We start from the raw sequence: 14,875 nt of genomic DNA on the forward strand, positions 1-14,875 counted from the left end.
CAGTTCCTACCTCAGGTTCTGCTTCTTCCAGGCAGCCCTCCTCCTCTGCTCCCTCTTAGTTGTAACTTCTCTTTGTCTACCACCTCCTGGAGTGTGTGTAGCTGTCTTCACCAGCCAGGAAGAGGCAAGGAGTACCCCCTCCCAGCGACAGGCTACAGGGAGAGGCAGGGAACCTGCTCCTACCTGCTCCCCACAGCCTGCACTGTACTCTTGTACGAAAAGCTCCTGGACACTTGATCCTAGCTCACCCTCCCTCCCTGGCAGCCCGTGCAGCTCTCAGCAACATGTCAGCCAAGTTCCTGAGGCTTCAGCAAGGCTTTGCCCCAGCATCCACCACTGGATTAAGCCCATGAAAGGCAGTCTTCAGGAAGTCAATGCTGACAGGAAGCACTCACCCTTGGGAGCTCTGATTCCAGGGCATTCATCAAATATTATATGCATATTCATCAAAACCCACCTGTACCTTCAAGTCCCAGATCACTCTTGGGCCCACTCACCTGTTTCTCCCCATCGTCTCATGGTCCTTGACCACCACATGAAGTTCTGAGCCCTGGTCTAGAGGGATACCTTTGAGGTCCCACTCAAAGCCCTGGAAGAAAAGAAGAAAAGATAACTTAACCTGTGGCCCAGGGTACTGAACAGACATTCAGAATGGTGCTAGGGGATGAGCATACAGAAAGGTGGGTGGGTTGGTGGATGAATGAATGGATGAGTGGATGGATGGGTGGATGAGTGGGTGGGTGGATGGATGGGTGGATGAGTGGGTGGGTGGATGGATGGGTGGATAGATAGATAGATAGATAGATAGATAGATAGATAGATAGATGGACGGACGGGTGGGTGGATGGATGGGTGGGTGGATGGATGGATGGGTGGATGGGTGGATAGATGGATGAATGAGTGAGTGGGTAGATGGGGGAGTGGATGATAGATGCTGGCTAGTTTTATGTCAATGTGACACAAGCTAGTCATTGGAGAGAAAGGAACATCAATTGAGAAAATGCCTTCACAAAATCCATAGGCAAGCCTGTAGGGCATTTTCTTAATTAGTGATTGATGTGGGAAGTCCCAGTCCATTGTGGATGATGCTACTCCTAGGCAGGTGGCCCTGGGTTCCTTAAGAAAGCAGGCTGAGTAAACCATGAGGAGCAAGCCAGTAAACAGCACCCCTTCTTAACCTCTGCATCAGTTCCTGCCTCCAGGTTCCTAACTTGTTTGAGTTCTCCTGACTTCCTTCAGTGATGAATAGTGATGTGGAAAGTATAAGCCAAATAAACCATTTCTTCCTCAAGTTGCTTTAGGTCATGATGTTTCATCACAGCGATAGTAACCCTGACTAGGACAGACGCACAGATGAATGGGTGGGTAGGTGAGTGAAGTAACAGGTGAGTGGATGTAAGACTGGGTGAATGAGTAGATGGGTGGAAAGGGAGGGTGGATGTATGGATGACTGGATACTTGCATGAGTGGGTGAGTGATTGGATGCATGGATGGGTGACTACTTGGGCAAAGGGTAGGTAGCTAAGTGGGATGGATGATAGGTGGATAGGTGAGTGGGTAGTGGATAGATTGATGGTTTGATGGGTTTGTGGGTGGGTGGATGCATGCGTGGGTGGATGCATGAGTGGGTGGATGGATGGGTGGAAAGGTAGCTAGATAAATAGATGGGTTGATGGATAAGTGGATACATATGGATGGGTGGATAGATGGATGGATATCAGAATTCCAGAGCTTCAGAGGTAATAGTAAGAACTAGAGGTAACAAAAAGGAAAAGGAAGCCATATTGCACTAGCCTCCTCTCCCAATGCATTGCAGGACACCAGAACAAAAACACAACAGTAAAAATTCCAGGTGATCCTTCAGGATCTTCACACACCAAGAACATATGGCCATCCAACAGCCAGACCCCTGGTGGGTGGGATGAGTAAGTGATGAGTTAAGGAAGGCCAATCAGAGGCCCCTCAACCCTCCTCAAAGGGAACATACAGTCTGTACCTGACTCTGCTGCTGTGGAATAATACTCTTGTACACTGTATTTTTTTTTTTTTGATTTTTCGAGACAGGGTTTCTCTGTAGCTTTTGGTTCCTGACCTGGAACTAGCTCTTGTAGACCAGGCTGGCCTCGAACTCACAGAGATCCACCTGTCTCTGCCTCCCAAGTGCTGGGATTAAAGGCGTGTGCCACCACCACCCGGCTCTTGTACACTGTAAAGATTGGTCACTTGTATTAGTTTAATAAAACACTGATTAGCCAGTAGTCAAGAAGGAAGTATAGGAGGGGCAACCAGACTAGGAGGATTCTGGGAAGAGAAAAGGCAGAGATGCAGTCATCATCCAGAAACAGAGGAAGCAAGATGAGAATGCCTTACTGAGAAAAAGTACCAAGGCACATGGTTAATAATAAGCCTGAGCTAATAGGCCAAACCATTTATAACTAATATAAGTCTCTGAGTCTTTCTTTGGGACTGAACGGCTGCAGGACTTGGTGGGACAGAAAATCCATCTACACTCTGTCCTCACCTGTGCTTCAGAGGACCACATAGAAGTCATCTCTATGAAAGCTGCATGAGGGGACAAAACCAATGGGAACATCTGGGGGACTTGATTAATCAGGGAAGTGCTATGGCAAGGAGGTATCTTTGGCCTGTGAGAGGGAGAGAGACAGATAAGGGAGACCTGGCTGGCCCAAGCTGGGAAGCAGAGAAAAACAAAAGAAAATGAAAGAAAAACAAGCATCTGCCCTTTCTATCAGGATATTCTCTGGGCAGCATCTCAGGATAAAGCTGGATTCCTATCCTTCTGAGATAGCTACCTGTTGAGTCAGGTCAGCCCCCTGCAGAGGTAGCAGAGGCAGAGAAGGGTGGGAGAGTGGGGAAGAAACTGGTGTACCTCATTCCACACGGGGTTCACGCTGTTCTTGATGACTTTGGTTCTCTTCTTCACCCCTGTGGGAGACAAAGAAGAGAGAGTGGAGACACATCCCACTGGAACCCATCCACCCTTCTGGGTTCAGCTGCAGGACCTCCCCCCACTTTGGACTCATCTCCAAAGAAAAGTTCATGAAATCAGCATGGTCTCTGAACACCTCCTAGGAATGTCCAATGGCTGTCATATTTCTCTATCAGTTTTGGGAACCACTAAACAACAGTGTGACCAGAGAACATTTTTTTTTTTGTTTCTTCGAGAGAGGGTTTCTCTGTGGCTTTGGAGCTTGTCCTGGAACTCTTGTAGACCAGGCTAGAGAGATCAAACTCACAGAGATCTGCCTGCCTCCTCTGCCTCCCAAACACTGGGATTAAAGGCGTGTGCCACCACCGCCCAGCTTCCAGAAGGACATTTTTGAAAGGAAATGTTCAGTAGCAGGCATGGTAGTGTCTCAGTGCTCAGGAAGCTGGACCTGGCTTCCATCCCCAGTCTCTGCTGGGGCAGGCAGATCTGCTCCTCTCAGGGTGATCCCCAGAAAGAGGCCAGAGTGGGTTGACAATATCAGAGTGAGGAGAGTCCCATCAAGTGCACTAAGATACAGACCTCTCTCCCACAGAGACATAAGGGACTACAGAGAAGAGTGGCTATGGTGGAATGGACCAGAGGAGTTGATGAAGTTGGCACGGTCACTCTGTTCAGACAGGGGCAAGGACAACTACACCTGTCTCGTTTTTCTGGGCAGCATCCAGAACACAGTGTCTGACGACACAGCAGTGCAAGGAACTAGCCAAAGAACCCTCGGCTTACTCAGGCCTTCAACCCTCTCTGTACAGCCCACAAGATTCTCTGTTGAGAAAGCTATGGTCTCCACTGGACTGCAAGGAACATGCAATCTCCCCAACCATCTAGAAACATGTTCCTGAGCTGGAGCCTGAGTCCTCCAGAGATGAGCTGCGTCTGGGCTTAGCCAGTCTCCTAGAGTTGCTCAGCCTGCTCGTTTCCATAGAGACTGTGGATGAGGGTGACTACCAACTCCCACCCTCTTGGTTCTAAGTGACTGTGGTTGGGGGGTTGGTGGGCTCTGCGGAAGCACAAAGCACCACCAGGCCCATCCTGTTCCATCTTAAGCTTCTGGGTCCCAGAATGTCATTCTTCTCAGTTACTGAAACTCCTAAAGAGCTTTAATTTAAAAACTAAAACTGAAGTAGTGAAAATATTATTTAGTAATCCATTCAGCGGAGCATGAGGCTGAGACTGAGTTCAGGACAGCCTGGACCTGTTTCGACACAAAACTAGTAATCAATTTAAAATAATGGTAAGGGGCTGAGGAGATTGCTCAGCAGTTAGAATCAGGTACTGCTGTTCCAGAGGACCCGAGTTCTGTTGCCAGCAGCCACATCAGGCCGCTCACAACCAGCTGTAACTCCAGCTCCAGAGGACATGATGTCTGCTTCTGGCCAGTAAGTCCAACTGTATGGACATGTGTGTACTCCGATACAGGCACACACCAGAGAAACACATCATCAAAATAAATAAAAACAACTAGAAAAAATATTTAAGCCGGTGGCGGTACATGCTTTTCTTTAATCTTAGCACTGGGAAGGCAGAGGAAAATGGGGCCAGTCTTGTCTACAGAGAGAGTTCTAGATCAGTTTGGGCTATGCAGAGAAATCCTGTCTTGAAAAAAATTTAAAAGTAAATATTTAAAATAATGATAAGAAGCCCAATACATGCTAGCACCAGTGGTATATTTATGTGGAAAATAACTTCTAAAACAAGGGAAAACTAAAAGTGTTACTTTTACATTTTTGCAAATCTCTAGAATGCTCAGCTGGGTGGCTATATTTACTCTTGGTTTTATACATCTATTGATGATTTGTTTTGATTAATATCTATGAAGAAAATTCAACCAGATATGTAACTGGAAGTAAAGGAGGTATGTGTTTTAGTGAACTTGCAGGTAACTGTGAACAGTCTTTTTGAAATTACTCAACAGGTTTTAACTCTTAAAAGCTATGATGTATATTCTAAAATGAGGTCAGTAAAGATTTTTATTTTGTTACATTAAAATTAGTTATTCTAACTTTCTCTTTGAAATGAATCTCTTACTGGCTCATGATTCTGTAACATTTACATTTGGTATATTGGTACAATGAGTTAAACAGATCTTCCAAATGTTTACATATTTCTTTCTTTTTTTTTTTTCAAGACAGGGTTTCTCTGTAGCTTTGGAGCCTGTCCTGGAACTCACTCTGTAGGCCAGGCTGGACTCACAGAGATCCACCCGCCTCTGCCTCCCGAGAGATGGGATTAAAGGTGTGCACCACCACTGTCCAGCAACAGATTTCTTACACAATAACCTCCAATTTATTAATATCACCATCAATATCATCAGAGAAACCTATAAAGTGGGAAATCGAGAGAAATAGGTTGTCTATAATTCCATTTTTTCACTAGAAGATCAAACTTCACAATTAGGAGCAAATGATAAATGTTAGGCATTGTCCATGAATGGGGAAGGGTACCCTATTCATATTTTTAAAAGACTGCATAATCCTGAGTATAAGCAATCAACTTGCCAGTCTTTTCCTCCAGAAACATAGCATCCCATGAACATAAACTAACCAATGTCTGGCATAGCTTGTGTCTTAGTTAGCTTCTATTCCTCTAACAAAATACCATGACCAAAAGCAACTGGGGAGACAGATTTTATTTCAGTTTATCTCTCTCAGGTCACAGTCTGTCAGTGAGGGAAGTCAGGGCAGGATCTCAAGGCAGGAATTGAAACAGAGACCATGGAGGGTGCTGCTCACTGGCTTGCTCCCCATGGCTTGCTCATTCTACTTTCTTATTCAACCAGGGCCATCTGCCCAGTGATAGCACCACCCTCAGTGGGCTGGGCCCTCCCATATCAATCAAGAAATTGCTCCCTTAGACTTGCCTACATGTCACTTGATACATGTGGTTTCTTAATTATTATTACCTATTCCCAGATAAGTTTAGGTTTGTATCAAGTTGACAAAAAACAACCAGAGCAGTTTATAATGACAGTGGTCAGGCTGTGCTTGGCATTTCCATAGTCACCATTTGTTACATATGAAAAATGTATCTCCTACTTCATGACACAAGACACAATATTGTATAAAATAATTATTGAAATATGATGTGTGATATTGTGCATTATGTGTACTCAAGGATTAAAGTCAAACATTTTTCTGCTTTATTGTTTATGTATTTATTTAAGGGCCTCCTTACATGACACTCTGAATACATGGACATAAAGTATACAGTAGGAAGGATGGCTCAGTAATAAAGAGCACTCGCTACTCTTACAGAAGATCTGAATTCGATTCCCAATACCCACATGGCAGCTCATAAGCATTTTTAACTCCAGTTCCATGGGATCCAACACCCTCATCTGACCTCTGCAGGCATCAGGCACATACATGTGTGGTAAACTTACAAAAATGCAGGCAAAGAGTCACTCACATAAAATAAAAACAACAAATACTAAAAAAAAAAAAACCTAAAGGATGCAATATATATATACACATATACATACATACACACACACACACACACACACACACACACACACACACACACACACACGTATATGGGCATCAAAGCCTTGAGTGATGTCAAAGAGCCTGCAGCTTTAGCTTCCCCTGACATGAAGTTAGCAAGGACAATGTTAATGTGGTGAAAAGATAAACTGTTTAATGTTACTGCAGATATTGTTTTGACCTTGTCAATTGACGCCAAGAATCTTGGGAAATTCATTAAGGTTCCAGCCTCTCTTTGCTCATTTGTAAGATCATGGTGATAACTCTACAAAAATTAAGTCAGATAGCATGTATGAGGTACCCAACTGCCCTTGGCTCATCAAAATCACATTTGCCTTCCCCGTCCTCCCTCCCTTCTGTAACTACTCTGATGCACCTCTCCAAGTCTATAAACTCGCTAGCAGCAACCCATTGGTCAAGCCTCAGAGAAGCTCTCCCAGATGTCCTGTCTTCCTGACAGTGATAGAGATAGCTCTTCTCTCTGGGGTTCCCAAGACAGTTGGTACCTCAGCCAAGGCAACAGTTCACAGTGGGGTTCTCTTCCACAGCTTGGCCTCCATAGACTCATATATTTCAATGCTTGGAACATAGGGAGTGACACTATTCACTATTAGGAGGTGTGGCCTTGTTGGAGTAGGGGTGGCCTTGCTGGAGGAAGTGTGTCACTGTAGGGGAAGGCTTTGAGGTCTCAGAAGCTCAAGTCAGCTCACTCCCTACTGCCTGTGGATCAAGGTATAGAACCCTCAGCTCCTTCTCCAGAACCATGCCTGACTGCATGCCACCATGTTTCCCACCATGATAATAAGGGACTAAACCACTGAAATGTAAGCCAGCTCCAATTAAATGTTTTCCTTTATAGAGTTGCAATGGATATGGTGTCTCTTAACAGAAATAAAACCCTAACTCAGACACATATGTTGGTGCACTAACTAGGCTGTGATTTTTCAGAGGACAGACATCGCACCTCTTCATATTACCAACCCCAGTGTAATGGTCTGTCCTGTCCCCTTAAGAGACAAGCCCTGCCAACTCCTCCCCTGCACTGCTGGGACAGACAGATCTTCCTTCTGCTTCCAGTCTGAGCCCCTTCCTTTCCATCTCTCTCCCAAAGAGGCAGCTTTTGCCTCTTTCCCTTCTCCCCACTTATTCCCTTCCCCCTCTCTGTTTCTCTCTCTCTCCCTCTCTCTCTCTGCTCTTCCCCCTTCTCCTCTTTCCCCTTCCCTTTCATAACATACTAAATAAATATCTAACCTCACTCTGCATGGCATGCCTATCCATGTCTCTGTCTCTAACCCACCATGTGGCTCCCTGCCCAGGACCAGCAGCATAGTCTCATGGCGTTCCTATCCATATTGGTCTCTCACCCACCATGTGGCTCCCTGCCTAGGCTCTATGCCTAGGACCCACTGGCCCTCATGGCCCAAGAGCCACTTGGAGGCTCCCTGCCTGGGACTGGCTGACTTCATGGCCTATAGTGGTCCTGTGCCTATTGCAGCCACTCAGGGAACAGCACCATTTTATTTAAACCATAACACCCAGTTCAAAATTAGGTGCTGTAGTCATTGGACATTAAGTGCGTGGACCCTTTCTGAAATTGCTGTGAGGTAACTTCCTCAGTAAGGAACAAAAGCATTGTTCTTGGGGGGGGGGCATAACCTTCCTTACTGGCATGGGACAGTGCAGGTGAATGGAGAGGTCAAAGGAGGCACACGGGACCAGAGGCACGCTGGAAAGTTGTCTTCTCCATGTTGGCCTAGGCCTGCCTGGGTAGACTGCTGTGTTTCATTGGCGCCATGTTGCCGTGGCTCCCAAATAAGCAAGACACTGGCTTTGGAGTCACTTGATAAGGACCCTGAGGGCTATGAAGATGGTTTGTGAGTAAAGCATTTGTCACACAAACCTGGACACGTGAGTTTGGACCTCCTAGCACCCATGGTAAAAGTTAGATACAGTAATATCAATCCCAATGCCCCTAACCAGGAGGTGGATAGTGGAGACAGGAGAATTGCCAGGGACAGAAAGACCCTGTGTCCCAAACAAGGTGGAGGTGAGGACTGACACCTGAGGCTGTCCCCTAACATCTACAGGCACGTGGCACTGTGGCCTTAAAGAGCTTGGTGTTTCTAGGCCAGCAGTGCCTGGATCTGTGTCTACTGTAAGGTTTTGAGGAGACAGGAAATGAAAGCTAAGTGTTCACTTCCCCTCCCCTATCAAGGATCCATTTCCTGTGGTCTCCAGAAGTAACATGGAACATTCCACATGCTGCCCTGCTTGAGTGGCCCACTAAGAAACTCATTTCCTAAGAAACTCTCTGCTAACATAATTAGGCAATATGCGTGACAGCCCTGGGCTAAGTCTTAAACCAGTTTCTACTTCCTGTATTCCCTGAAGACAACAGAGGAGTTGGTGGATTTTATGAGATCCTGACCAGAAGCATGGACTCTCAGACCCTTTGGGTAAGCTTGGGAGGAGTCACTTATGGGACTACAACCCCAAAGAACAAGAAAACAGAAGATATTAAGGCTCAGTTGTCAAGTGTTTGCTGCACAAGCAGGAGGACCTGGATTCTAGACACAGAACACATGTAAAAAGCCAGGTATGGTAGCATGTGCTTCTAAGCTCAGTGCTGGGGAGACAGAAACAGAATTCCCTGGGGCTTGCAGGCCAACCAGCCTAACACAATCGGTGAGTCCCAGGTTCTGGTCAAAGAGACCCTGTCTCAAAAAACAAGATGAAAAGTTCCTGAGGACCAATATCTAAGGCTGACCTAAAACTTACAAATGTACATTGTGTGTGCAGGTGTGTGTGTTTGTACACACAATATACACAGAAACTCGAACTTTCTTTTTTAAAGGAAAGAAACATTCACCTGCTCATCATGTGGCTGACAGGCACCAAAGGAAGGGCACACATCCTTGCTAATCCTGTGCCTGGCTGTTGATTCTGGCCTTGGGAGATAAGGTTTTTCATCGAACAAACTGTAAAGTGCACAGCTCCTGCTGGGAGGATGAGGGTATGGAGGAGCTCCACAGATGCTCTGTGGATGTGCCCAGGATTCATGATAGCTATTGGGAAGCCTGGACTTTATCCAGACTGTATAGCTTTGCTAAGTACACACACACACACACACACACACACACACACACACACACACAAAACCACATACATGCACGAAGGAGGGGAAGAAAGGGAGGAAAGAAAGGAGGGATAGAGGAGGAAGGAAGGGAAGGGAAGGTGGGAGGATCGCTACAAGACACACTATTATACAGTAATTGCTCAGCCATCTTTTCACAAACAACTTACCAGAGTCAGGGGCCCTGGTAAAGGTTAAACCATAATTCAAGGAAATTTTGTTGTTATTACTTTGTGAATAAAGTGGCTGTCTTTTGCTGTACATTTTTGCTGTAGTTGACTCCCCTTCTGTTACATATTTGGGAATTCATTTCCACAGTTTAGAACTGTTTCCTATGCCTTTAGGTTACGTGTGAAACAGTTTCCCACTGCCAGGCCTTCACTCCTCTCTCCTAGGTTAATTCAGAGATCTGCCTTCCTGCAAGTATCTTTATCAGCAGACATTTGGTCCATTTAAGATATTCACAGATACTCAAGGACATAGAATTACTACTTGCCTGAGCTGCTGCTCTGGTTTACCCCACTTAGCAGATTCCTAACTCCTTACACTCGCCTTCACTTCAGTTTACTGATGATTTTAGTTCAGGAAATTTACGGCTTGTGCTTCACAGCGGAAGAGATGATTAACTGCAACCCAGAGAAAGACCCACAACACCCCGATCAGAACGATTGATAACGGCATACCCAGGAACTGATAATTTAGAAGCCTGGGTCTCCTCTGTTTCTACCGCCTAGAGCAACAAGCATAAACTCCAGACCTAGGCCCGCAGAAACAGCATCTGGTGAATGTGCTGATCAGATCAGGAGCCATTAGCTTCCCCCTGACTCTTTACACAGGTTACCTGGTTACCAGGTTTCTCTATGCATGCTGGGAGAAAACAAGTGTTATGCTGATTTAAAATACAATCCATGTCCTATTCATAAATTTACTGAAGATACACTTTTTAATCCAACCACCTAAAGGTAAAGCTACTGCACTAACCTTCCCCTCTAGAATTCCCTGACAATTTAATTCCTTCTTAACTTACTTTCTCCACTAAGGAGTTGGCCAGACATGCACTAATCACTCCCTTTGAGCTGACAACCTCGGATCTGTGTGTGTGAGTGTGAAAACTTGTATCTGATTTTTATGGGGCAAAAGAATTACAGCCCTGGAACCCGCTAGGGCACGGGAATTGTTGGTTATAAGGATATATATATTTGTGAACATTTGTAACAGGGGATGAAGAGAGAAAGAAGAAAAATAAAAAGACATGGATAGACGGATCCTATTGTGAATCAATTTCTTAACCCCCACTTTAGCCCTGGATGTGGGATTCCCCTCTGTATGCTATGAATATGTTTTATTACCACTGGTTAATGAAGAAGCTGCTTTGGGCTTATGGCAGGGCAGAATAGAGCCAGGCAGGAAATCTGAACAGAGATATAGAGAGAAAGTAGGTGGAGTCAAGGAGATGCCACATAGCTGCCGAAGGAGACAGATGCTGGAACTTTACCCAGTAAACCACAGCCTTGTGACAATACCCAGAATAATAGAAATGGGTTAATTTAAGATGTAAGAGTTAGTTAATAAGAAGCCTGAGCTAATAGGCCAAGCAGTACTGTAATTAATATAGTTTCTGTGTGATTTCTCAGGTCTGGGCAGCTGGGAAATGAAAGAGCAGCCTCCACCTACAAGCCCCCATTTGCTTATTGTGGAGCCTTTTTTCTGAATCCTGAGAGGGATCCCTAGAAGCCAGATTTTTAGGGTTAAAGGAAGGAAAGAAGGGAGGGAGGGAAGGAGGGAGGGAGGGAGGGACAGAGGGAGGGAGGGAGGGAGGGAGGGAGGGAGGGACGGAGGCAGGCAATGTGATTGTGTATGCAGGGTACTGGAAGGGTCAAGATCACAGAGACAGAGGAGGATGGTAGTTGCCAGGGTTGGGGACAGAGAACTCAGGTATTTCGTGGGTGTGGCACTCTGGAAAGTGTACTAGAAATGAAAGGTGGTGATGACTGGACAACTAAATAAATGGAGTTTTCTTTGTTTTGTTGGATTTAGTTTTTGTTTGTAGGTAGATCTTGCTGTTTGTTTGGAGGGAGAGTGTGTGCTAAGGAAGAAACCCAGGGCTGAGTGTACGCATGCTAAGCACACACCATACCCCTGAGCTACACTCCAAATCCCGTGAATGTATTTAATACCATGCTGACTTTGAACTCACAGAGATCAGCCTGCTTCTGCTAGTGCCTGGGATTAAAGGCGTGTGCCACCACACCCAGGCCATGACTATACTTAATACCAAACGTAACCCTTAAAATCGGTTAAGATGGTGAATTTAGTCAGACATGATAGAACACACCTATAATACCTGAATTTAGGAATCAGAGGCAGGAAGCTCACTATAAATTCAAAGCAAACCTGATCTACATAGTAAGTTCTAGACAAGTCAGGCCTACAAAATGCTAGACCTTGTCCCCACCCCACCCCCAAAGAAAGAGAGATAAATTTTCTTTAATATGTATCTTATCCCAATCTTTCTAAAGTCCTTGAGAAAGATGGTGAGGGCGTGGCAGTAGGCCTGGGGGCTACCAGCCAGGATCAGGGTGGACAGAGGGAGGGGAAGGGTTCTGACCCAGAGAACACATGGGTAGCTGCTAAGACCCCCCCCCCCCCCCCGGCCCAGAGGGAAGGCAAAGGCAGCAAGGAATTGAGTATTTGGGACATGAAGACCCTAATGGTTTATATATTGACTGCCAACCTGACAGGGTCTAGACTCACGCTGGGTACAAATTTCTGGGCATGTCTGTGACAGTGCTCTAGATTAGGCTGACTGAAGAAGACCTGCCCTAGCTGCCAAACTGAGCAAAAAGAGATGAGATTGCTAGTTCAACACCAGCTTTTACATCTCTCTCTACATCCTGACTTCTGACACAAGTGCGGCTAACCACCTCAAGGCCTTGTGGCCATGACTTCTCTGCTGTGATGGATTATAGCCTCAAACCGTGAGCTAAAACTTCCATAAGTTGCCAAGTATCTTGGTACTGCAACAAGACAATTAAGTAATACAGAGATGAGTCATGGCTCCTTCTGCCCTTGAGCCAGGTAGAACTTTCTGGCTCTGAGGCTACAGAGCTTCTAATACCATATTAGTCTCTTGTCCATCCCACAAATAAATGTTGTGGGCTTGCTACATGCCAGTGTTCTCCATTCCCCTTGGTCACAAGTCAAAGGAAACAATAGGAATCCCAGTGTCAGTAGACCACTGACAACAGAAGAGAAAAAGACCAGCCTGAACCTGATGAGAAACAGCCATATCTCGTCTATGGACTCAGGCCTAGGCATCCCAAGACCGACATGCTGCTGGCCCCCTTACCAGCAAAGCACTGCCCTTCCCACCTTCAGTCCCCCCATCTCTTATGTCTAACAGCTCAGGAAGAGCCCAGGAAGAAGCCTGAGTGGTGGTTCTGATGGCTGCCGAGGAGTGCTCTTCAAACTAAGACGTCCACTTGGAACTGGAGAAGATATTTTTATACAAATTTCTGGTTGTTGCTTCTTTAAAACAGTCTCATATAGTCCAGGCTGGCCTTGAACTTTCTTTGTGGAGGTTGGCATTGAACTCTATAGAACCTTGTTACCTCTCCTCACAAGTGCTTGGATTATAAGCAAGCTTCATCACACTTGGCTCTTTTTGCCAATTAAAGAAACAAATGGGGTACTGGAGAAATGGCTCAGCAGGTAAAAGCATTGGTTGCTCTTCCAGAAGACATGGGTTTGATTTTCAGCACTCACGTGGTGGCTCACAACATCTGTGACTCCAGTTTCGGGGGAACCAGTGCCTACCTCTGACCTCCACAGATGCCAGGCACACATATAATTTACAGACATACTTGTAGGCAAAACATACACATAAACATATGCATAAACACCTATGACAAATGTTACTATTCTTAATATGTAAAGAGTACTTGAAACTCACTTAAAAAACAAATATTACCCACCTCCAAAATGGGCAAATTAAAAGCTAATTCAGTAAGAAATAGATGCTAATAGTTAATCTTGAAATACTAGTATTATTTTTTAAGACTGGCTCACGGGTAACCCAGCTAACCTTGAACTCTCTATACAGCCTAGAATGACCTTGAACTTCTGATCCTCCATCCCAAGCCCTGGGATTATGGATCTGAACAACTTACTCCTGATTTTATCAGCGATTGGGCAGAGAACCCTGGACCCTCAGGCACACAAGGCAAGCGCCTAGTGTTACATCCTCCAGCCCAACAAGTTCTATTTGACCTTTAAGAGATAGTCAGAGATTTACATGACCCTGAGAAAATAAGCCTGCAAACACGGCTGATAGGAGGACGTGCTGGGCAAACGGGAAACTCAGCAAAGCCTCAGATGTGGCCACAGCCATGCTGCTTCTGGAATGCACCTTAAGAAAGAAAGCAGTTAACACATGGGCAAGAGTTTGGCCATCAGGATAGACTTCAAGTCAGCAGTATACTTTAAAAATTGGATATAAATATTTTTACTGTGGTATAGAGCCAGGCACGGTAAAAGATGCCATAATGCCAGCAGTTGGTAAACTGAGGCAGAAGACTCCTAAGAGTTCAAGGTCAGCCTGGGCTGCATAGCAACACCCTGCCTCAAAAAGAAAAGAGAGAAAAAGAAATGAGTGATATGATCTAAATGTTCATCAAAAGAGAACTGACTGAATTAATTATTGTCCATCTACCAAACCAAAGAGAAATGACTGAATTAATTATTGTCCATCTACCAAACCAAAGAGAAATGACTGAATTAATTATTGTTCATCTACCAAATAAAACACTCAACAGACTTACTAAAGAACTATGTAGAAGAATAAGAACTGACTCAGAAATTACCCTTGGTTTATTTCTTTTGTTTTATTTTTTATTACATTTTTTTTCAGTTGAAAATAGATTTTGGGAGGGCTGGAGAGATGCCTCAGCAGTTACAAACACCCACATGCCAGCTCAAAACTGTCCCTAACTCCAGTTCCAAAGGATCTGACACCCTCGCACAGACATACATGTAATCAAAATACCAATACATGGGCTGGAGATATGGCTCAGAGGTTAAGAGCACTGGCCGCTCTTCCAGAGAACCTGAATTCAATTCCCAGCAACCACATGGTGGCTCACAACCATCTGTAATGAGATATGGTGTTCTCTTCTGGCCTGCAGGCATGCATATAAGCAGAACACTGCATAATTAATAGATAGATAAATCTTTTTAAAAAAATACCAATAC

General features: G+C 45.1%; 1 protein-coding gene across 14 annotated transcripts in view; it reads right to left on the reverse strand.

The window, feature by feature from the left end:
- Dysf (dysferlin) overlaps window positions 1-14,875 on the reverse strand; it is a 199,065-nt gene that overhangs the window by 168,808 nt on the left and 15,382 nt on the right. For all 14 annotated transcript variants that reach the window (XM_041645118.1, XM_041645070.1, XM_041645102.1 and 11 more), the window contains exons 2-3: window positions 2,891-2,946; window positions 498-589 (exon numbers count right to left, since the gene is read on the reverse strand). In XM_041645118.1, the coding sequence (XP_041501052.1) occupies window positions 498-589; window positions 2,891-2,946 (148 nt within the window). The remainder of the gene's footprint in view (window positions 1-497; window positions 590-2,890; window positions 2,947-14,875) is intronic.

Source organism: Microtus oregoni, unplaced genomic scaffold (genome assembly GCF_018167655.1).
Source record: "Microtus oregoni isolate MIOR12 unplaced genomic scaffold, Mior012 000002F_ref0000024, whole genome shotgun sequence".
NCBI classification, from domain to species: Eukaryota; Metazoa; Chordata; class Mammalia; order Rodentia; family Cricetidae; genus Microtus; species Microtus oregoni.